The sequence below is a fragment of the Saccostrea echinata genome, unplaced genomic scaffold (genome assembly GCF_033153115.1).
Source record: "Saccostrea echinata isolate AGI-Se365-2 ecotype Australia unplaced genomic scaffold, CSIRO_AGI_Sech_v1 ptg000064l, whole genome shotgun sequence".
Lineage (NCBI taxonomy): Eukaryota > Metazoa > Mollusca > Bivalvia > Ostreida > Ostreidae > Saccostrea > Saccostrea echinata.
This window is the reverse complement of record NW_026889813.1, coordinates 6660001-6684468: the sequence shown is the minus strand read 5'-3', so window position 1 is coordinate 6684468 and position 24468 is coordinate 6660001. Positions and strand designations below refer to the sequence as shown.

The 24468-nt window shown below is 32.9% G+C and overlaps 1 protein-coding gene and 1 long non-coding RNA gene across 2 annotated transcripts in view; one reads left to right on the top strand and one right to left on the bottom strand.

Moving 5' to 3' along the window:
• Positions 1 to 24468, bottom strand: part of LOC133175991 (transient receptor potential cation channel subfamily M member-like 2) — a 104301-nt gene that overhangs the window by 24836 nt on the left and 54997 nt on the right. The window contains exons 23-26 of the mRNA XM_061311169.1: positions 4878 to 5024; positions 3077 to 3331; positions 2361 to 2535; positions 1968 to 2127 (exon numbers count right to left, since the gene is read on the bottom strand). Coding sequence (XP_061167153.1) covers positions 1968 to 2127; positions 2361 to 2535; positions 3077 to 3331; positions 4878 to 5024 — 737 coding nt within the window. The remainder of the gene's footprint in view (positions 1 to 1967; positions 2128 to 2360; positions 2536 to 3076; positions 3332 to 4877; positions 5025 to 24468) is intronic.
• LOC133175992 (uncharacterized) overlaps positions 1 to 24468 on the top strand; it is a 189839-nt gene that overhangs the window by 136639 nt on the left and 28732 nt on the right. The gene's annotated exons all lie outside the window — the stretch shown is intronic.

Genomic DNA, 24468 nt, shown 5'->3' with positions numbered 1-24468 from the left:
AAAAAAGTTGTAGCAACAAATAGATATGTGAAAAGAGACAAAACGGAGCAGGCAATGGAGTGCGATCACAATATTCTCGAATTGTATTAAACCGCATGAACTTCCAAATACTGTTGGTATCCTTTTGTGTTATCTCAAAAGTGTAACTGTAATTAGGAATTGAATATGGTAAGTAAAATAGAATACATGTACAAAAAAAATTTCAATTTTCTTTTTTAAATACTGAATTGAATAATAAAAAAATAAATTATTTTGCTTCTAAGATTTTCATAAAATTTCTTAAGAATTTCTTGGATTCAAAATAAATGTAATGGATTAAAACAATAAAGTGTTTTCTACTAAAAATTACTACTAAAAATTAACAAATGATTCTCCAGATACATGTATACACATATTATTTTTCATTTGTTTTCTCTTTACAAAGTATGTGATTATAATTATATGAACATGTTGGCTTGAAAATTTGATGTTATTATCATATTCATTTAAATGGTACCATTGTCAACATAATAATATTAAATGGAAATTAACATACTTTTTAAAGAAAAGTATGGAATTCCCGAAACAAAATGCCATTTACCTACTCTCAGCTAACGTTGCTTTAAATGTTATTTACATTAATTCTGTCAATTATAAACTTATTTGTTGCTAAAATTCATTTATTCCAAAAGCTCTGCAGGTATATATTTGTGCTAATTAAACTATATATATATGCATACACACAAATTTTTCATTTCATTTTATTCCCAAAACAATTTGTATTGACATTATTTTTCATGAAACAGTTAAATTATCACTGTAAAGCCCTTTTAAGTGCTCAATTTAATTATACTTCATCTTCATTAGCCAAGGGTTTCCGATCCAAAAATACTCTACAAAATCTGCCAAGGGTTGTAGAATAGATTTCGGATCGGAAACCCTTAGCTAGCGAAGATGATTATACTTATATGCTTTGAATGATATGTGAATGACTTGTTGACTGTATTTATAAATTGCATATTTAAACAATACTTCTGAATTATTGGCAGTAGTTAGTAGTCAATAATTGCCAGTAAAGATCACAATTTAAGCAAATGGCAATAACCATTTGGGCGGTGGCATAAAGCAATGAACAATCCACCAGAAGCCTTAGGTACCATAGTAACAATTAACAAATTAAGCAACCTGTGTGTAAATTAAACTTCAAATTTCCATTGAACAGAGTTTTATGAATCATTGCAATTTCAGTAAGCTACATGGATAAAAAAACATATTAGAGGAAACTGTTCAAAAAATTGACCAAATTATCTATTTTCAACTGCTCGCCATATATAGTCACAGTTCTCTTCTTGACAAATGAACACATGTATACAGGGATGCCAAATAATTCAAATGGTTTCAAAACTTGAGTTTATTAAACTTTGAACACTTTAATTAAAGCAAAATATTGACTATTTTGTGAAATTTGACCCACATATTTTGAATATATTTTTTCAAATGATATATTGAATAATTAAATATTAATTAAAGGTTCATATAAAATGAACTATATAAATATAATAAAGCTGAACATTCCACACTGAATTGAGAAATCTTGACACATTTATATAATTATACAATTATACATGTATATTAATGCCCTTATCTCAAATATACTTATATTTGATAAAACTTGAGGAAGTTGATCCTTTTTTTAATGTAAGACTGCATGAACACAAATTGTTGTCCAATCCTGACTAAGGATACATTGAAAGATGACAGACATCCAACAAATGATAAAAAAGAAATATAATTCATTAATTTACTGTGAATCAAAATATTTAATGCGCATTCACGGCAACAAGGCATTAGAGTCAAAATATTGGACTGGTAAGGTTGATATTGGAGTCTCTTAGCATTCAACAGTAAAGTATCAAAATATTGGACTACAAAAATTAAAAATATTTAAACAAATTATAATATCAAAGAACTAATTAGAGCTGAATTACCTGAACATAGCAATCAGAAGGTTAAGGAGTAGAATGTTACAGAATAAAACATAAAACCCCATCAGAATCGGCACTGCATAACGACTCACAGGAGTAGGACATCGAGGCAATGTGTCATTACTGTATAATAGCGAGTCAAACGTACACTCAGGCTCCTCCCCTAGAAAGGAAACATTACACTGATCAAAAATAATAAGGATTCAATATCTGACTTCAATGAATAATCAGTAGTAATGTCATTATCAATGTTATCAGCATGCAAATCAACATTAAAATTAATACAAGCAGAAACAAGTAGATACAAAAAATACTATAACATATACATACTTATAAGGTAATGTACTATTAACACATTTAAATGTAATGGTAGAAGATAACTCTGTGCAAACATACTTTCTATTTCCTCCAAAAAGAGCTCTCCATATAGGTTCCAATATCCCATCCTCATGACATTGTACACAAGGACAAAGGTGAGTTCTGTGTTTGGAAACATGACAGAGTGAGCTGCTATTGAATAGGAGACGACAAACACCATCAGGATGATGATAAAATACAGTAGGTCCATCAACTGTCAATACACACAAAGACATGCAAGATGATGAAAAAATTATACAGCAACTCCATCAACCAAATTTGATAGTTAAAATCTCCTTTGCTACTTGTCTCAGAACCAGAAATATGTTTTTAGATCACAAGTGAACTTAAATAAAGCGCACCGCTGGGGTACATGATTATTGATATGCCTGTCAGGTCTATCTATACCCATAAAATTTCAAAATGAGCTAACGGTTACCTAATTATGGATTGAAACACACCTTCCTTCCCAAGATGAATCAACTTACCAAGTTTCATGGTCCTAGGTCTCACAGAGCGCATTAAGGTAAGAACCAGACAAGACTTGACTTATATGAATAGCCACATTTCTAAAATGAGGCCTCTTTGACCTCTTTTGGGTTTGCAACACACCCTCCAAGAAGGATAAACAGAGAGGTTGATGCACTGGACAGAAAATCCATACCATAATACAGCCCATCAAAAAGGGAATACAAGATTAGAAAAATTAAAATTTTTACATTGATTCTTCAGAAATTTCCTCAAAATCCACTCACCATTCTGCCAATCATGACTAGTTTGGGTCCCAGCTGTTTATGAACAGAAAATATATGTAGGATCCTAAAGAAGAAGATGACCAGGTTGAGGGCCATGACACAGCGGGCTGCCTCCAGAGTGGAGGAGTAAGGGAGGAAGCGCAGGATTATCCCCACAATAAACATAATGATGGTCACTACATCCACTATATTCCAGGGATCTGTTATGTAGCTGTGGAGTTTGGTATTGAAGGTCTTGGTTGAGGAGGACACCATCTGATGACAGAGCAGTCCATGATAATTTATTTTTAATTTAATGACTGACGTGTATCTTTAATAATAAAATATTTATAGCAAATTACTAAGGCAAACATAAAATTACCATGAGGTTTATTTAAATTTGTTGAATTTATTTCAAAATTCACAAGTTTCTAGTAAAAGGTGAAAACAGAATTCATTTTATTAATAAGTACAGTCAAACCTTGTTATATCAAACTCACCCAGAAAAAAACTTAAAGGTGTCTGAGGGTTCCAGATATTGAGGTTGAAATACAATAATAAAATAGTGCTTTGGACTTTCAAATCAGTTCGACATATCCTTGGTATTCACGATATCAGAGTTCGAGATACCAAAGTTCAACTGTATGTATATATATTTGCTATATCTGTGTTTGCTACAGACATGTTTTCCTAAATTATTCTTGTTTAATGTTAGTTACACTATTGAAGGTACTACAGACAAAAAATTAATTAAAAAAAACAACATATAAATCCATTATCAGCAGGTTTGTGGTCAATACATAAAAAAAAATGTTTCCATTAAAAAGCAGGTTGATCTTTACAAGTGTAAAAAACATTTTTGTACATTTCTCTGTGAATATTTTGCACGTAAAATAATACCGGTATTTTGAAATGTCATTTTATGCAAATCTAAATTTTATTTAAAAAAAAAAAAGAAACATACGATTTAATTTATAAATATTTAACAGCTGAATCTTCTATAAGGATCGCAAACTAGCTTTACAAACAAAGAACAGTAAACACCCATCATAATGATGATTAAGAAAAAAAGTTTTCATTTTAGTTATACAGGTGCTTATATCTACAAACATGTACTCAAGCAACAAAAGCATCACATAAGCGATAAGGTAACTTAAAATACAACACTCCATGCAGTTAACAGAGGTGAACCACAGCTTTTAATAATGTGAATAGTGGTTTAAAACTCTCACTATTATTCCACTACTTCTTTGAAATTTTTTAAAGTTAATACAAAGATTATGAATTGAAAATATTAGTAATTACAGTCAAGTGCTTGAAGCTTTCCTACTTGATAATAAAATATGAGATGAAAATCGGTAGCAATAAGTGAACAGTTAAATTCACCCTGAAAATTATGGAGTATTTTGTCTGGTTAGAGCTTAAGTAATAAAAGTTTATTTGTGTCTTATACCAAAGAAAGATCTACATGATGTATATTAAATATGTATATTAAATACATGATGTATATTAAATAAGACCCAACATGTTTAAAAGCTGACAAAAAATGTGAACATTCATAAGTGATATTTATTTCATAAAGTTTTAAGACATTTATATTGTCTGCTGTAATTATCAAAAAAAAATTGCTGTGAAAACATACACCTCCTCCAGAACATTTTTGGTAATAAATGAAAATTAAAACAAAAAACAAAAAAAACAACATTTTTTTTATTTCCAAAATGCACCCCTTTTTTTTTTTAAAAAAAAAAAAAAGATAAAACAGGCAAATGAAAATAGGCAAAAAATTAAAATGCTTCTATTGCACAAATAACTGCAATACCTTTGTGGTGGGGTGAAATGAGTGATTTTTGCCTCGTAAACTTTGAGTGTGATTGGAAGCACTGGGGTTGATAACATGTGGGGTATTTTGATTGGTGGACGTGCGGTATATAGTTATTCTCTCATAAATTGAATACTGCGACAACAACTGTTCAAATCAAAATAAACCAATTAGTGCAATCATGTCAAAAAGTTTTAACTAAATTAAGTACTTAATCACAAAAGTCTTATAACTTGAAGTTGTGATGTAGTAATACAGTCATGTACATTATATATCTAAATGTTCATCCCTCTAAAAGAAATATTCTGTAGGTTAATTAAAAAAGAATTTATGATAACAAGAAATTTTAAAAATAGAAACATATTTGCCCCCCATGTAGCAATTGAAATTTTGAAAACAGGTAAACCTATTTCACAAGATATTGAGCAGACAAGCAAAGGATTTTTAAGATACTGAGGACAATATCCTAAGTCTAGAGTAGTCTGACCTTCACCTCATGACCTCCAAATCAATAGGGGTCAATTACTCTTTAAGGGATACAAGTATACAAAGACTTGATGTCTTTCAAGCAAAGGGCTCTAAAGACACCAAGTAGACAATATCTTTTTATGTTCAGAGTACTTTTACCCTGATCTTTGATCTTGCAACTTCAAAATAATTAGGGTCCTCTATTTCTTAGGGATATCTGTGTACCAATTGAGCAACAGTCAAGCAAAGGGGTCTCAATATATATAGTGGACAACATATTTCTGAATCAAGAGTATTTTGACTCTTGACCTCATGACCTGAAAATCAATTGACGTCATCTACTCTCTAGGGGATACCAGTATACCAAGTTTGATGTCTGTGAAGCAACAAGTTCTCAAGATATTGATTTGACAACACTTAGTCTACTGAACAATGCCAAGAGTAATCTGACCTTTAATTGACCTTGTGATCTTAAAATCCACATGCACTCCCTTTGGGGTACCAGTATACCAAGTTTATGTATGTTTAGCAAAGGATTTGAAGATATTTTTTGGACAACACTTAGGTCTATCGACCAACCAACATGCTAACATACACAGGGTTGCCCCTATAAGAATTGAAATAGCAGGGGACATTAAAAAAGTAGAAGGGTGTCTGAGGTTCCTCCCTTAACAGGAGGTTGAGGGGGAATACCAGAATAACCGGGGAATCACTTCATTATAGGTGGGGAAATTCCCTGGCTCCCGGGTCTTAAGGACAACCCTGATACAGATGGAAAACAATATGCTCCCCTTTTTTCAAAAGGTGTTGGGGGGGGGGATAAAAATTCAAGGCGCAGTCATTTAAAAAGTTTCCTAAATGAAAACATTTACATTTGTTAAAGTTTAAGTGTGACTTGATCTTTATCTTTAACCAATATAAAGTCATAATTATGTGGAAATTCAAGAGAAAAAAAACATCTGAGGTTAAAAGTCCAAGAGACACAACTTAATTTGAATTTCTGAAATTGACTGAAAACCAACCAACCAAAATAAACAATACACCTGCAAACTCATGGGCATAACAATCCCCAGTTGTAGTAAAGAATTAGCTGTCAGTATTAGACATCAATTAAAGGTTGTTAGCAATTTAAAACATTATACAAAATAATATTTACCGGTACTTGCTGTCCACATAAAAACTAACAAATTGTACCATGTGATTTATTATTCACCACTTATATACCCTCTTTAATTTAATACAACTGCACTTTAGTTCAGACCTGATATATATATATATATATATATATATATATATATATATATATATATATATATATATATATATATATATATATATATATATATATATATATATATGAAAATTAAAAATAACAAGGCAACAATGTTAGTAAAACGTAAGCGCTTTCATTATACTTCTTCAGACGTTTTACAATTCAAAACAATTCAAACATGTGACGTTATAACGCTACCTGATGATAACGTCAACAACAATGCAATGACGTCACAATGCTTATAGAGGAAACAATTATAGAGTCTAAGTAAAATTACTTTGTTCATTAATAGCGTAATAAATAATAAAGTCATGAAAAATTCTATATTAAACTATTTAAGGACGGTTTAAAAATCTTGATGAAATGTTTTTCTTTTTCCCGTCTTTCTAAAAGATTTTCTGTTTTGAGTTTATAAAAGGGATAAACTGAGAATTGTCCCTGTCCACAAACAGCAAGATGTTCACTGAAACATCTTCCTGAAAAAGTTAGTCATGATGCCAAGCTAGTCACAATGGATGTTACTAATTTGTACACTAATATTACTACTTCTCTTGGTGTCAAGGTGCTCGAGGACTGGATTGATAAATAACCACAAAAAATTAATGAGCGTTTCAGCAAAGACTTCATCTTAGAGGCTAGTAAAATAGTATTGGAAAATAATACTTTCTCTTTTAACGACAAACATTATGCACAAAAGAAAGGAACGGCAATGGGTACAAAGATGGCCCCTACTTATGCCACCCTTACACTAGGATATCTAGAGGAGAGGATGTATGAAAAAACTACTCAGTACTTTGACCAACAGACTTCAGAAAATATAAAGAACAATTGGAAAAGATACCTTGACGATTGTTTTATCATTTGGAATGACAGCGATGCGAATCTAGCAGTTTACCTAAATATTATAAACGATCTAGATCCTGACATCAACTTCACAATGGACGAAAGTTTACAAAGCATTCCGTTTTTGGACGTCCTTATAGCAAAGCATGGAGAATGTATTTCGACAGACATATACTACAAACCGACAGACACACATCAATATCTCCATTTCAGTTCCTGTCATCCAAGTCATACGAAACGTTCAATCCCATACAATTTAGCTAGAAGAATCTGCACTATTGTTAGCGACAAGAAAAAAAGAGATGAACGTCTGAATGAATTAAAAAAATATCTGCTTGAACAATGCTATCCTCTTGGAATCATTGAGGACAGAATCAGAAAGGCTATAGAAATCGACAGAGATAAACTTATTAATTCTTCAAAAAGTGACACATCAGATTCTGCAATATTACCGCTTGTAACTACATACAATCCAAAGAACAGGAATATAACCTCTACAGTGCGTCACCTCAACAACATTCTACAGACGGATGAGAAAATGTCCAAAGTACTGGAAAAATATAAATTCATCAACAGTAAAAGACAACCTAAAAACCTCCGAAGAATATTGTGTAAATCTACATTTCACCAACGGAATTTGTATGTGGTCAATAAATGCTCTGATTCACGTTGTGGAACCTGCCAGTATATTAAAGAGGGAAGTACTTTTACACTCGGAAATAAAGAATTTACTATCAATGCAGATATGACCTGTGCATCTAAAAACGTTATTTATTGTATAACATGTGCTGGATGCGGACAATTATACATAGGAGAAACGGGGACCACACTACGCACTCGTATACGCATACATAGACAACATATCAACCAACCCGAGTACAGAAAAATAAAACTCAGTGAACATCTTGCTGTTTGTGGACAGGGACAATTCTCAGTTTATCCCTTTTATAAACTCAAAACAGAAAATCTTTTAGAAAGACGGGAAAAAGAAAAACATTTCATCAAGATTTTTAAACCGTCCTTAAATAGTTTAATATAGACTGTTTCATGACTTTATTATTTATTACGCTATTAATGAACAAAGTAATTTTACTTAGACTCTATAATTGTTTCCTCTATAAGCATTGTGACGTCATTGCATTGTTGTTGACGTTATCATCAGGTAGCGTTATAACGTCACATGTTTGAATTGTTTTGAATTGTAAAACGTCTGAAGAAGTATAATGAAAGCGTTTACGTTTTACTAACATTGTTGCCTTGTTATTTTTAATTTTCATATTAATTACCGGACACTGTGATATTTCTTTTCATTTTTTGGATATATATATATATATATATATATATATATATATATATATATATATATATATATATATATATATATATATATATATATACATATATATAGTTTTGTGCCATGCGGATTGTGGGATATTTTGTGTCTTTTTCACTCACGTTGTGGGTATCATGGATGGTTTATGGGTCATTATATATTGACCCACAAACCATGTGCCTAAAAATTTGTTTATGACAATAATATAGTTACTATTTCCATTTTTTACAAAAAAAATTTTTTTGACCCATAATTACACACTCAAAAAATGACCCACAATGCAATTATATATATATGAAATCTTACCACTCTGTGGATTGGCAGAATTTCGCGCGTGACCCACAATATTTTATATACTTTCCCATGAGTATTGGGGGGATTATGGGAAACAGCTAGATTTTATAGCCTAATTGCAGTGAATCATTATCAGATTGTAACGCATTATTTATTTACATGTATATGTCATGCCATGCATGAGCTTTTGTTTTTAATGTACTACATCGTATAAATCTATAAAAAAAAAAATAAGGTTAAATAATTTTATAATTTTGAATCGTACGATAGTTGTGTTCTTCCTAAAGTCTATATGATTATTTAGATATAAAAGAAAGCTTCAAGTATATCATTTTATAAGATAAAATGACTTTAAAATGTTATTATAAAGAAGGCGCGTTACCCTGATGTGAACCGTGAAGCTTAAGTAACAAAGACATATGTCAGTATCGCAGAAAATCATCCACAACTTAATGATTATTCAGAAAAAAATTATCACGCGTTAAGATTTTAGGGAAGTGTAATCAAATCAACAGTGATTTTAACATTTTACATATCCCACGATGTTCTTTATATCAATATATTGACCCAGAATGATGTATAGTTGCCTGTACTTTGATCCCGCAATATTCTATATCTATATATATGTACATATAAATGACCCATAATTATCCGATACATGCATTACATGTAGAACCTTGATATAGATATATAGATATATTTTTGTAATATATGTGTTTATAATATTAACACATTTATATGAGAGAAAGAGATAAAAGATTTGGGAACAAAAAAAAAAAAAAAACGTCAAAAACGTATTGAATAAAACAAGTAATTCAAAATAGGACAATCTCTAACCATTTTACTCGCTAAATAGTCTCGAGTATTTGCTTTCATCCTCCCACGGGATGAACCTCTGCCATTCAGTCATTGAATGGTCCCTGATGGTTTGAAAAGGTGACCACTTCGCGGTTTATAAAGCGTAAACTGCCTAAACCCAGTATATATCCAACAATGTTCTTTCACTTTTTTGGATATATACGTATATCTTTATACTTATATACTATCCCACAACAATATACTCGTACTGTACATTGATCCCCGCAACATTATATATATATGTATACAAATTAATGACCCACAATTATATCACATATACCTAAATATTGAGTTATATAAACTAATTAAGAAATAGATCATTAATGACATAAAATGTCTCTAATATTTATTTTAAAATAAAAGGGTGGGTCATGATGTTGGGGTAAGAAAGATCCGCCACTTACAAACAAGTCTTAAGCATCTGACCATGCAGATATTTGTTTTGTAAGACATAAACACAGGGGTTCTTAATCAATGTAAAGTTTTCCACCAAGAAACTACTCGCACTCGATCATTTTACTTAGTAACTTATATTATAGAGATACATTGCTTCTAGTCAAAGAGGCTTCGTTTCGGGATAGTGTATTTTGTGTATTGAGTGTTTAAATTCACTAATTATATTAAAAATCGGAAATCACTGAAATCCAGTTTTTTTTTAAAAATCATATTTCAATGTACATAAAAAAAGGGATGACACTCGACATCTTCGATACCAGGAAGTGCCTCGGTGCACACTATAAATAGGCGTCGGAACCGGGATGGGGGGTAGGGGGGTTAACCCCCCACTCTTTTGCTAAGGTATACATAATATAGGCATTAGAATTGAAAATTGAAGCTTACTTTTTTTTTTAAGATTTACCCCCCCCCCCATTTTCAATTAGCCCCTCGCTATAATTTGCTTTTGACGCCTATGTTATACAATTATTTAATGCCTGAGCAGTCAATAGACCAGAATATTTTTCCCGAGGTGCACAGAGCAGCTGTGCCTCAGTGTGTTCAATTGTCCGAGGGCAACAGCCGAGCATTGTTTCAAATTATTGTTTACCACTGACTATTTTGAAAAAGGGGGTATTAAAAGGAAAAAAATAACAACTTACCTGAAAACAAATCTTTGATCCCCCCCCCCCCCAAAAAAAAAGAAAAAAAAAAGAAAAGAAAAAGAATTCGCAGCAGTGTTAAGGCGTACTTCGAAGAAATCAACGGAATATAAACGTGCATAAATACATACCTTTTTAAACTGAATTTATTTTTGTAAAGGTACTATATTATCACATGACTTTAAATATTATTTGAAATAACATTGTATACACCGCTCTGTAATGAATTTGGTTTGGTCACGTTATTTGACAGTCACGTGCTAAATGCATATAATGTGTACTGTATGTAGGTCACAAACAAATTTTTAATATCGCAAGGGCATACCCTAGTTAAAATTAAAAATTTAAGTAATAAATTGTTCCTACATAACTTGTAGTTTATGGAAAGTGCTGCTGCTTTAAATAGAATTCGCATTTTATTAGTTTAAATTTCAAGTTATCTGGCTTATGTCGAAATATCTGTGACCTTTATCAAGTATTTTACGTATTTATTAAGTAATGCTCTCGATTTCAGGAAAGCAGCAGCACTTTTCACGTTAAGGAATGTGTCCGTTATGTATATTCAAAAAATGGTCAAGATCTATTAAGTGTATGCCCTTGCGAAAAGGCTATTTAATGAGGCACCTCGGCGTGAAACATGCACACCCTGTAGACAAAAACACGGTAAAATAAATTCAATACATTCTTTCGATAGTTTTAAAATAATGACACTAAACAAACGTTTCAGATTTGTATTAATGGTCTACCTAAGATTTGCAAATAATATTCTGTTTAATAATAAAATGCATTTTTCACTGTGAAAAAATTACTTGATCCGCCTCTCACTGCACATGTATAAAATGCGTCAAATTTTACCATGATGACGTCATGTCGACAAGTGCATTGCGATCGGTGACTTGTTTAGATCTTGCTGTGTGGGATTTAACTAGCGACAAAAATGAATACAGTGGTAAGTTTTGATGTAGTTCATTACTCTTATGCAGTTTAGATTAGCAAATTATTTCATTTTCTGTTATTGTGAGGAATTGCTATATTTGTGTGATGTCACAGTAAACTTTTCCCGTATAAATAATGCCCAGCCCTCTTTATGCAGTTTTTACAGAGCTGCGTTCTCCCAACTCAAAATTTTATTTGGTGGGATGTAAAAAAGGTCCATAAACGAGGGGAGAGGGGGACTTTCATTAAAATTTTTCATCCTAAAAATTTAAAATAAAACTTTACTTTTTCAAAAGGTGGGGAGAGGGGTAGGCCACCTGCAACCCCCCACCCCAACCCCTCACCCAATAATCTGTGTGCCTTAATGTTATGTTCATATGAGTGGAAGTCAGGTGCAAGTGAAATAACTTTCCAAAACTATTTGCATCAATTTGGAATTTCCCTATCTATTTTTGGTCCAATTTAGAATAAATAATTCCTTATATTGACCTGGAAGGTCACGAGAATCTGTTACAATTTTATGTACTTGTATACCTATGTACAGATGTAACTGTGCATAGGATGGATTACTAAATTATTAAGGATCGATAAAATGATACAAAATATGCATCATCATTATGAAAAAATAAAGATTTTCTTTTATGACATGACCTTGTACATATGTATGCCATATGACATGACCTTGTATGCCATTCCGTTTGCTCTTAAAAATTTAAGCATTTATCTTTAAAAATGCGGATTTTTTTTTTAAATTCCCGATGTAGAATTTAAAAGGCAAGTATCATTGATATTCATTTTCATTTTTAAGGAATTTATTTCATTATTGAAACATTAAGGTATTGTAATACATGGGGGTAATTATTTTAGTCATTTTCGAGTCAGATTTCTCTAATTCCTAGCACGGGTACTTGTGGACGGGACCCCCCCCCCCTGAATATAACCCCCCCCCCCGGGTAAAAAATTTTTTCTTATGTCTTTCTTTCATAAGCTATTCTTTTAGTACACATTTACAATGTATTCCATTTGAAAAATCCAGAAAATAATGCAGAATTAACGTTTTACTAAAAAAAAAATCATACCCGCGGTATTATAAAATAGAGAAGGTACATGTTAGTCACTTCCATTTGTTTACACTGGACCCCTCTTGGGTATCAGGCCCGAAATATCATTTACCTACTACATGTCACCAAAATGTGTCATGATATCTTGTTTCGGTAGATATTTTTGTCTTTAATCGTGCTATCTAATTGCCCAGGCATTCCATAATAACCCTAGTAGTCATCGTCAAACGTGAAAAATGCTACAAGGTTTGGAAATGTCAAAGTAGAAATTACGGAAGCGATGCAAAAACGACACCAAGCGTGTAACTCGAGAGTTCCGAGTGTTATAGAATTGAGGGAAAACAAAGAGGTCTACGAAAAAGTTCGGGAAAATTTTAATAAATAAGTCGAAATTGATTCATTAGAATTTAATTCTGCTTAAGATTTTCGAGATGAGTGAGGGTAGTCGTCAATATTCCCTTTAAAGGATGTTATCACTGATAGCAAGTAGCGTTTTAAAATACTAAAGGAAAGGAACACAATCTTGTAAACAGCCCCGCTTCGAAGCACAGGTACTTGTGGACATAGGAACCCCCCCCCCCCCGAATATACACCCCGGGTCATAAGATATTTTTATGTTGTTTTTTTCCCCCCATAAATTATTCTTCCAGTACACATTTACAATGTATTCCATATAAAAAATCCAAAAAATAACGCAGAATTAACTTTTTGTTAAAAAATCATACCTGCGGTGTTATATCCAAACGCTATGACTTGATAGGAACCCTCGTGTTCCATTAGTACAATTATGTATATAGATAAGGCCTCTTCGGAGATCAATCGCAACTTCTCGGGCCTTTCCGACAAGCGGAAAGACAAGCTCGAATGTGTTTCGAAATCGTCCATGACAACCCCCTTTTCAAAAACATTGAAATGAATGTTGGGTGGCCTCTAATCTGTAGAGTCTTGTCCTTCCCTTTAAGGAATGTAAAGATATTATTCAAAATATGCAAAGGAGGGGATAATGAACTGAATACCAAGCGACTCCATTTTGCATAAAATTTTAACATTCGGTGCTGTTAATACATTCGAGGTGTTTTCCGAGCTTTCCAGAAAGGAAACATTACAAAAAAGGTCCCCATTATCATTTTCGTGAATTTCCTTTGTGTTTCTCTTATTATGTGATATTAAATCAAACTATATACACCACACTCGGATAACCTCTGGAAATAACGACATCTTACGCTTGACAGCAATGGCCAAAATAATTATCATAAATTCGTTGACTTTGAAAAGCCGTGTCAAGTGCGTGTTTTTGTTGTATGCGTCGAATCTGGTTAATCTTTAAAAACACATTTTTTTATTGTTTAAAATTTGTTTGAAGCGCTCATGTTGAACAGACTATGGTGTATATTGAGTTAATCCGATCGGGTAGTAGATCACAGACAAACAGGCCGACTCATGGCCACTCATGAATACATTTAACAGGGCATTAATATTTGAATATGAATTCCAAACTTCAAGTTTACTTAATATGGTTAAAAAATTAAAATTTTTGCAGACAGACAGGTGGACATGATGCCCAGATCTTCGACCTTCTGGGGCATAGAAAGTACATGTACATGTAACTTGATGAGATATAATCCCAAAACCTTTAAGAATTCATGAGTTTAGCAAGTGTACTTTTTCTTTATTGCGTGGAGAGTTCTAAGCTTCACGCAGAAAATATATAAGCGTCTGCGAATTGAAACCGGATGCAATGCAGCTTGCACATGCACCCGAGTGCTTGACAGGTCGCTAAGACAACTTGCTCTTAGGACTATGCACCCCAGCCAGAATCGACTCACCGTCGGGAAAACTCGTTATATTCACACGTACATGTACATGTATAACTCGCCTAAGCACATTTATTTTATGTGATCGACTTACACGCAAAGATTACACTTCTTTTAAAAATCTAAACAACAATTCTAAATACCATATAGGTACAGTGTATATATTTGATTTGCGGTTCTAATTATAAGCTCGGAATCTTGATTATAAAAAAAAATTGTTATAGCTTTGTAAATTGTATGAAGTATAGAAGAAATATTTAATATATTCGCCAATTTAGAGAGGGAATATCTATGATACAAGTAACTTATAGAGAATGAAGTGGTGGTGAGTTGGGGTGGGGTTGTTGATTCATATGATTTGATAAAGTTCACATCCACTGCGATCCTTTTATTCTGAGGTCAATGATCAAGCCAATATTACAATTAATAATAGATGTGTAGATCATAAGACTGACCTTTTGTCCCCCGCTTTTACTGAAAGTGGGGGATATTATTTTCGGTCCGTCCGTCCGACCGTAGGGCTGTCCGTCTGTCTGTAACATTTTCGTTTCCGCGTGATATCTCGAGAAGGTTTTGGACTTTTGCAATGAAATTTTACACAACAACTTCCCATGGCGTTAGAATCCTATAGCTTTTGAGGTCGAGAGATCAAAGGTCAAGGTCGTAAATTCATAAATTCTGTCTGTTTTGACACTCGTTTCCGCGCGATATCTCGAGAAGCCTTTGAGCTCTTGCAGTGAAATTATATACCACAACTCCCTATGGCCTAAGAAAGACCCCAATTGACTTTTAGGTCAAAGGTCAAAGTCGTAAATTCATACATTCTGTGTGTGTGTAAACTTTCATTTCCGGGCGATATCTAAAGAAGCATTTGAGTCTTTGCAATTAAATTTTATACCTTAACTCCCCATGGCCCTGTCCGCCCTTCTTAAAGTGCCCCCCTCGGACCCCCCCTTCCCGATCAGCGCATGCTTTTCTTTTATTTATTTATTTTTTCCTTAAGTTTCTCTGAATTAGCTTGTCATGATTACACCACAACAGCATATTATTCAACATCAATATAACATTAATTAACTGTACAAATCACAATACTTTTTTACTGGTAAGAATACAATTCAATTAAAAAAGAGAACAAAATCAATATTCAATACAGTCAATTTATTCTAACAGCTTGGTCAATTTCGTATTACTTTGAATTTAAAGTCGACCTTCGAAACGTTTGGGCCGGAATGTGTCGAGCACATTCTGTCGTCGGCGACAATATGTACTGTGAATATTTGCACATTTTGTCGCCGATATTTTGTGTTGAAGAATATTTACTAAGGTTGTGAAAAGAGAGAGAGATATTGAGAGACACAGAAACAGAGAGAGAGAGAGAAGGATAGGCAAAGTGTATGGCAGATAAATAAGTAAACAAGCTGTATTTATCTAGCATAACTCCCAATAATGTAGGGGAAAGGTTTTGGTCAGAAAATTGTGTCCAGGATTGGTGTATATCACTATGATATGTCAAGATACCGTATTTCTTGAGATATCTGATAAATCAGTCTAACCTTTTTTCTCGTTGTATATACATGTACTTCGATATAGATTTTTTTTCAGTAGTAATGATTATCTGGAAATTATTTTCGCGTTATTCTTATTCATGTGCCGATATAATTGGTGCTGGGGTTAACATATTTTGCTCACCTGAGCTGAAAGCTCGTGACCTTTCCGGATCACATTTTGTCTGTCATCCCTCTGTAAACTTTTCACGTTTTCAGATTCTTCTTATTATAAGTAGATCTACTTCTGAGACAATTTCAACCAAACTTGCCACAAAGCATCCGTGGATAAAGGGGATTCAAGTTTGTCTAAATGAAGGACCATGCCCTCTTTCAAGGGAAGTATAATTATGAATTAGTGAAAATTTAGTGACATCTTTTAAAAATTTTCTCAATAACCACTTTGTCAGAAAAGTTAAAATTCATATTAAAGCTTTCTTATAAAGTGTAATTCAGTTTTTTTTAGAGCATGTCACTCGGGGAAATGGTGGGGCTACAATAGGTGATCAATTTTTTCATACATGTAGAATAATTCTTTCAAAATCTTTTAAAATTCTGAAATACGCATACTTTTTCTTTTCACTTGCATCTAATAACGTACTGCCCGAATATTGCATTTTCACGTGACCCACAATCATATATATATATATAGTACTGCATAATGCCGATGTCGGCCGCTAGTGAGTGTGGATCGTAGTTGCTGATTTGAGGGAAGAAATTCTGTGGATGCTTTAGACTGAACTGAATCGAAGTGCAATTAACGCTAATCTTTATATTTCCCATGAGAGTAGTGCGAGGCAAATGATGTCAGCAGTTTTGAGGAAAGGATGCAAACTTTTACAAATTTCAAATTAAAGCTTTAAAACTTTATTCTCATAGAACAATATGAGGGCTTTCAACATTTTTTTGGAGGGGGGTGGGGGAAGTAATGATTTCAATATCCTACGTGCTCAATAACAATAATGAGTAAAACTATAAAATAAACATATGGCAGGAAATAAACGAGTAAACAATAAACAAAGTAAAATAAGAAAAGAAATTAAATGTTCGAAACTGTAACCCTTAATTTGATGTTATAGAAAGCATAAGTACTTATTTTACTCCATTTAATTGAGCATGCAAGTAATACCAATTAAAAATACATTTTTTCCCATACAAATATCTGGAAATGTATACGGGATGGAATGGTCTGATTTAAGGGCATAGATGGAAAGGAGAGTGTCTGTGGAAAAAGAGAAATGTGCCTTTGAATGCATAGTAGAAAAGGTGTAAATAGGCCATATTTCCCTTTTTTGAAGGGGTAAGTGAAATATGAGGGTAGGGTACATGTAACATGCGGTGTTTTAGCAGGACTTGCACAACTATGGATTCTCCTTAAATTCAGAAATATTTTGGGGCTTGAATCAAAATTAATTCTTCATTAAATTGAAGTACATTCCACATGTAAGAAAAGAAGAACGCATGGTAGCAAAATAACTGACCATATTTGATACAGGAAATGAATGCTATAAATGACATTCGAAGGAAATATTTGTTTTTTATTTTATTTTTTTTTTTCCCAAAGCTTCTAGCTACAATCAATTTTCTCGAATCATTCGTAGGAGAATATCAGTAGCACTTTTATTGTGTTCAGCTCAATGCTTAATTGGCAAGGAATTCTTAGGATGTATCTGACAGTGAATATCGCCACCCTTACATTTTTTTCGCCGGCGATAATATGTACCTGGCTACCCTTACTGTACATGTCGTTCATTGATACAAATTAACACCGACGCCAATTTGAGACTTTTTTCCCTTTATGAAGAATGGACGATGTAATGGTCCCTGCATACATATCGGCACATAATATTGTCGGTGATAATACAATGTAAGTGCAGCGAACTTTCTGCATATTTTATCACCAAAAATATCGTTTTAAAGAATGTTTTACTGGGGTCGGAGAAAGAGAGATTCTTTTATTTTTTTTTAAAGAATCCACATCTCTTAAGATCAAACCGAATACACGTTTTACATGCAATATGGCATTTTATTGCAGCTGCTTCCACGGAGTAAAAAATGACTTGTGCTTGAAAAAAAATGATTTGTCATTTAGTGAACATGCAATCTCATGAAATTTAAATGTTTGATTCTCGATTTGAATACGATTTTCGTGTATACTCACGCCTATTGATGTACACAGAGAAATTTTGATTTATGAACTTAACAGTAGCTCAACTTAGTAGCTTATTGAAATATGCCTACTTAACAAGTCTGTATGAATTACACGTCAATAATATACATATTTTATATAAAGTGTGTAAGTGTTTGAAAGTTGCCTTGTATTTCAAGTTTAAACGTTATCCAACAGAATTATTGTTGAACACCACTAATTCTGTATCAGATGTAGGTAATTTCGGGAGGGTTCACGCTTCATTAAGAAGCTCCAATGGATCGATTCCCTCTCTGGGAGCGTAATCTTTTGATTTGGACTTTGAAGCGACATTTCATATCAGCAAGTAGCCCTATAGAGCATACGGATAACATAAAAGTTTCTGAAGATATTTTTTAGGTTTGGGAGTCTGATGCACAAACACTACATATAATATGTCAAGATGACACTATTCTGACGTTTGAAATGAAGATACACTTAATTGTTCATTCACTTGTTAATAAAATTTGTTTAAATAACTGAGCCCATCCATGCCAAGAAAAGGTGTAGTACACGCATTCTAGCTGTAGAGCGAACTCAATAAAAGCCGACTTAGCGTTAATCTGTGATTTTCCCCCAGGGAGATGTGCGCGAGGCAATTAAATTCATCAGTTTTGAGGGAGGGATCTTAAGTTTTACTGGGTTTAAATTAAAGCTAGAATACTTATTATTTAGAAGCCTTTGCACCTTTTCCCCCGTTTTTTTTTTTTTTTTTTTTTGGGGGGGGGGGGTTCCATCCAAATCAAATGCGGTTAAAAAAAGTAAAATAAAAGGAAAAGAAAAGATAAATTAATTATAGTAAACTAATTGTTCATTAAAAATTAGATGCCTTTCAAATTTTTAAGTATTTCCATATCAAAATATTTTTTCCCTATAGTATAAATTAACATCGGGCACGATGAACTTGGTTGCGCCGTATTATGGTATCATACCGTCAATTGTAGTTCCATACATTTCCTTCCAGTCTATTTTTACAATTTTGGTACCTGTGCCTGAGACATTTTACGTACTTTGTAAATAAATAAAGGTTTTTGACATGAACTATTTTTTTTTTCAGGGTATAGGAGGCTACTTCTTGGGGTAGAAGTTTATTTTTCTTTAACTAAGAAAACTGAAAACTTAGGATCCACCCCCTCAAATCTGCTGCCGTTAATTGTCTTGCCAGCGTTAGGGGAATATGGGTGATTTGCATCAATTACACTTTTATTGACTCCATGGACGGGATTTCTTGGCATGTTTAGCAGAAATAAAACATGTTTGCATATGCATTAATATTTATAAAATATCCTGTTTACACTATAAACACAAAGTGCATGTTATGTATTATGCTAACATGTATCACACCCCCTTTGATGTTTGTGCTTCTTCTACAGAAAAAGCAGATAAAATGAAACGAAACTCAATCTTCTTATTTATATATGGTTGGGCAGTATCAGGTACAGAGTCCCTGAACTCTCTAAATGACAAAATAAATTGTATTAATAATTGATAATTGACGAAAGTGAATAACAGATGTCATGAGTTGTTTTACAAATTGAGTCGAAGACTGCATTTTAAATAAACAATAGTTGTGTCACTCAAAATACCTACTTCTAGCCATATAATTATTATACCCCCGCTTGAAAAGCAGGGGGGTATATAGTGATGGGGGTGTCAGACCGTCAGTTTGTACGTCCGTCCATCCGTTACGCTTTGGGGGTACCCATCTCTTATCCGTAACCCCTCTTATACCAATGAATGAAATTTAATGTGACTTTCACAGAATCTTTGTTACATAGTGCTTTTGTGCACCTCTTATTTTACTTTTTGATCGGACACATATTTCGGGTTTCCCATAGAAAAACATGGACTTTGCCATTTTAATTATATGGGAGGCGGGGGGATCATTTTGTGAGCTCATAGAGAATGGTTCTTAGAAATAAACTGTAAAATTTCCATTAGCATAAAACTGCATTAATTTTTTTTAAATGCTTATTATAATTTTAAATATAAAACCGTCATATACGGAATTACACAACAAATTTCTAAAAAGGTATAGATTTCATTGTGGAGAAAATGTAACGCTTATCCAAAAATGCAGCAGTTCTAAATACAATTTTTTTTTATTTTAAAAAGGCTGTGGTCACACTTTTATAGGGTAATTTTAATTTTAATCTCTGAAGAGGAGAAAATCACCCTGAATTGGAGAAATCCGGAATGTTTGACGGTTTTTGAACACACGTAATTGGAAAAATATAGGATCTCCCATGCTTTGTGGTTGGATACGATTTTTATCCAACGAGTTGTGTGTTTTATCCCCGAGCCTTAGCAATTATTTTTATCACATGTTTTTTAATAACTATCAATATTTTAGATTGTTTTTATGTTATGAATCCACACTATTTACTTCATCATTTTCATGCAAAACCCATTGTGACGTCGCAGCAGTGGTATATGATAAAAATATCTAATGAGTGATATCCACGGGATAAAGTGGTAAACATGTGATAAAAATTGTTTCCCATTTCATACACAGGTAAACCTTAACAATTAATATATACACAATCGATAAACTGTAAACGTGTGTTTAATTTTGCAAAACAATTTGTTACCATACATTGTCAATTAGTATGAGGAAAAATCCTAAGAAACGTGTTTCATAAAAACAAAACAAAACTGCATTATGCATTATTGGAATATTTGATACTCTTCAATTATATAAATGTGACGGTGATGGTGCGGAGGTGGGGATGGGGGGGGGGGGTTTAGATTTTTCTGACCAAGAATTCACAATGTTTTCAGTATAGAATTGATCAAGTATGGTATGCATTTTCTCAATACCTTGGAACTTAATCATCAATTTCTACGGGAGAGAAGGGGAAAGGAGGTTGAAGAAGGCCGAATTTAAGCTATTTATCTACCTAGCCTGTTGACCAGGCACCCTTATAATCTGAATTTAGCTCCAAGCATAAGCGTAATCACAGGGGAAGGGCAGATGAGGTTAGTGTACTATCTTTTTTTTTTGAGGGGGCAATGGAATCTTTGTGCCCACACCTACACTTCGGGTAAAATTGTACAAAAAGAAGATATAGTAACATGTTTACTAGGAAATGCTCGTAGTAGGTTTCAAATTGTAAAAAAAAAAAAAACAAAAAAAAACTGTTACTTTATTTGCTTCTCAAATATTTTACTCAGTTGACACCCCCACCACTTCCACTTAATGACTGCGTCTTTGGCAGGTTTGTAATGGAAAAATGATCTGAAAAAAGGATACATCGTACTCGTCCATTCCAATTTTTTTTTATGAGCTACATACCTTCAATTACAGAAACGCGTCACGAATAACATATTATAGACTTTTTTAAGCACCGTCAAATCACTAAATATAAGAGACAGAATTTCATGTAGGGAATGCCCCCCTTTTCAAAACTTGTGTACAGGCATGTGGAGTAAATTCATTGAATCTTGATTTTGGTAATCTTAGATTAATTTTATCATTATTTACCCTGTTCTGTTAAGGATTATAACAATAATAACTTGATTTATAAACATTGATAGTAGTGTACTTCATATTTAAGTAAGAGTTACAGCAGCATAGAATATTTAAATAATAATATATAAATGGTGCCTGTTTTGGAGGGTAACAGTTGAAATTGAATGTTACCCTCCAAAACAGGCACCATTTTTTTTATTACACTGAATGTCTTATTGATTTAGGATGTCAACAAAAAAATTGTCGATCGTTTAGAAAACTTTCAAACTCCAAGCTTCTATTTTTCTCAATAAGAAAGCTTCGAAAAAGATTTACCGACTTCTTTATTTATTTTTTTTTTTTTGTTTGATACTCGAAAAGTCCTTTATCATTTAAAGTTTGTTTCGTTTGCGTATGTTGTTTTCAAGTAAGCTACATCGGACGCAAGCTTTTATTGACGTCAAGTTTATTCGGCTTTTTTCAAACGCACAACTGACGTTTTGGGATATCTACGGCAAACCGTACGCGCATGATTTGCACGCATGTGACATTTTCGTAATGTAACCCGCTGTCAAGTGTGTTGCAAACGCTGAGGGTAACATTACGGATTGTTAAATGCGTCTAAACCAATCAGATTTTAGTGTTTAACAGGAAAGTATAATACACAGTTTGTTACATTTTCAACAGTGAAACACTGTAATATTAATTGAATGAGAGTGATATTTTTGGAACTCTCAAAAGAACGTTTTTATTTTCACATTGTGAAAATAATGTTGGTTTCACATAGTGAAAAAAAAAAAAAACAACCGAACGCGCCACGTACATGTAATACAAATGGGAACTTATGGGAAACGATCCCGGATTCTTAAAAGAAGGTTTATAGACCACGAAAAGGGTAAAAAAAAAAAATTATGTACATGTAGTTAAAAAGAATTAACTGTATCTCACGGTCTGCATTTCATTTCCGATATTATTGGAAATCTTGAACTTTTATTTTCCGGTGTTCTATACTTTTCATATTTGGCCATAAAATTAAACTGGAAACTTTAATCGATATAAAATATGTTCTTAATGAAAGGTCTACTTTGACTTCTGTATTAATATTCCATGAAGAAATACATGTATTGTATATGTTTAGCTTATGTGATTTAGGTCTGGGATAGCCGTTCTTTTGTTTGTCTATTTTTCTGTAAATACATTTTCGAAGTGCTACATTTTCTACAGTTTTCGTCCAGTTTTAATATAGCTGCAGAACTGTAGCTCCCCGGAAAAAAAAATTTGACAGACCGGAGAGCTACAGTGCCACCCATTGAAAAAAAGTGTATATTTATTGCGCACAAAAAGTGCGCTTTTTCTCGATAAATTTCTCTGTGTTTTTCAAAGTGCCATCTCAAAATATTACTATCCGTGTGTACCCAACATATTCTTTTACTATTTCCACAACAAAACATTCCTTATAGCCGTTGTAAATAGCCCTCCTGGGTCTTAAATATAAACCGTCGAAAATTTTGCCTATGTACACTGCCATTTTGGGCGGCAAGATAATGCGGTCCAACGCGCTTAGTGCAGATATCAAATATGAGAGTTGTTGACAGAAATCAAAGGAATATTTTAATATCGAGCTTTTCTGCAGTTGAGGTAAGAATTTGGAGAATTTATCCAAAACTGAGCGCAACTTTTTGTGCGTAACAAATATACTGTTTTTTCTATGGCACTGTAGCTCTCTGGTCACCCATCACAATTTTTTTTTCAGAGCAGCGAGCTACAGATCTGCAGCTAGTTTTAATAAAACTTGGAACATAAGTTAGTAGACTACATAAAGATAGAATTTATTAGGCTTATTATATGTACTAGGGATGTCATCGAGTATTCGAGTACTCGACTATCGTTCGGACATAAAGACTATCGACTAAATATTTTTTTACTCGGTTACTGACGTTAAAAATTATAATCTAAATTCATCTATAAATCGATTTTTTCTTCGGTTGTTATCAAAGCTTAGACCCTTTGATTTGCGAACCAAATTACTTTCAACTAGAATGTTTACGTACTTAAATTCTAATTAAATAAATTCCATAGTGGAATTTGCTGTTTGCACAAAACTTGCATAATTAAGAATTATCACAGGCTTTTCTTAAACTTTGAAGAAAAAAAACAGTCTAACTGTTCCGCAGTCAAGCGGATCAATAAATGAGTTGGAATTATAGACACGATTGATCGTTCAATTACTTATACATGTATTAGCATCTGGAGAAGAAATTACAAGCCATAGTTAGTATTTGATAAAGTGAACTTAAGGACAAGATATGTGGTAAAGATTTTAATTTTAATTGATATACAGAAGCATAAAGTATACACTGTAAAAAATGATGTTTAACTTGTGTTTAATTTTTAAACAGTCGTGTTTTACAATTAAACATAGTGTGTTTAA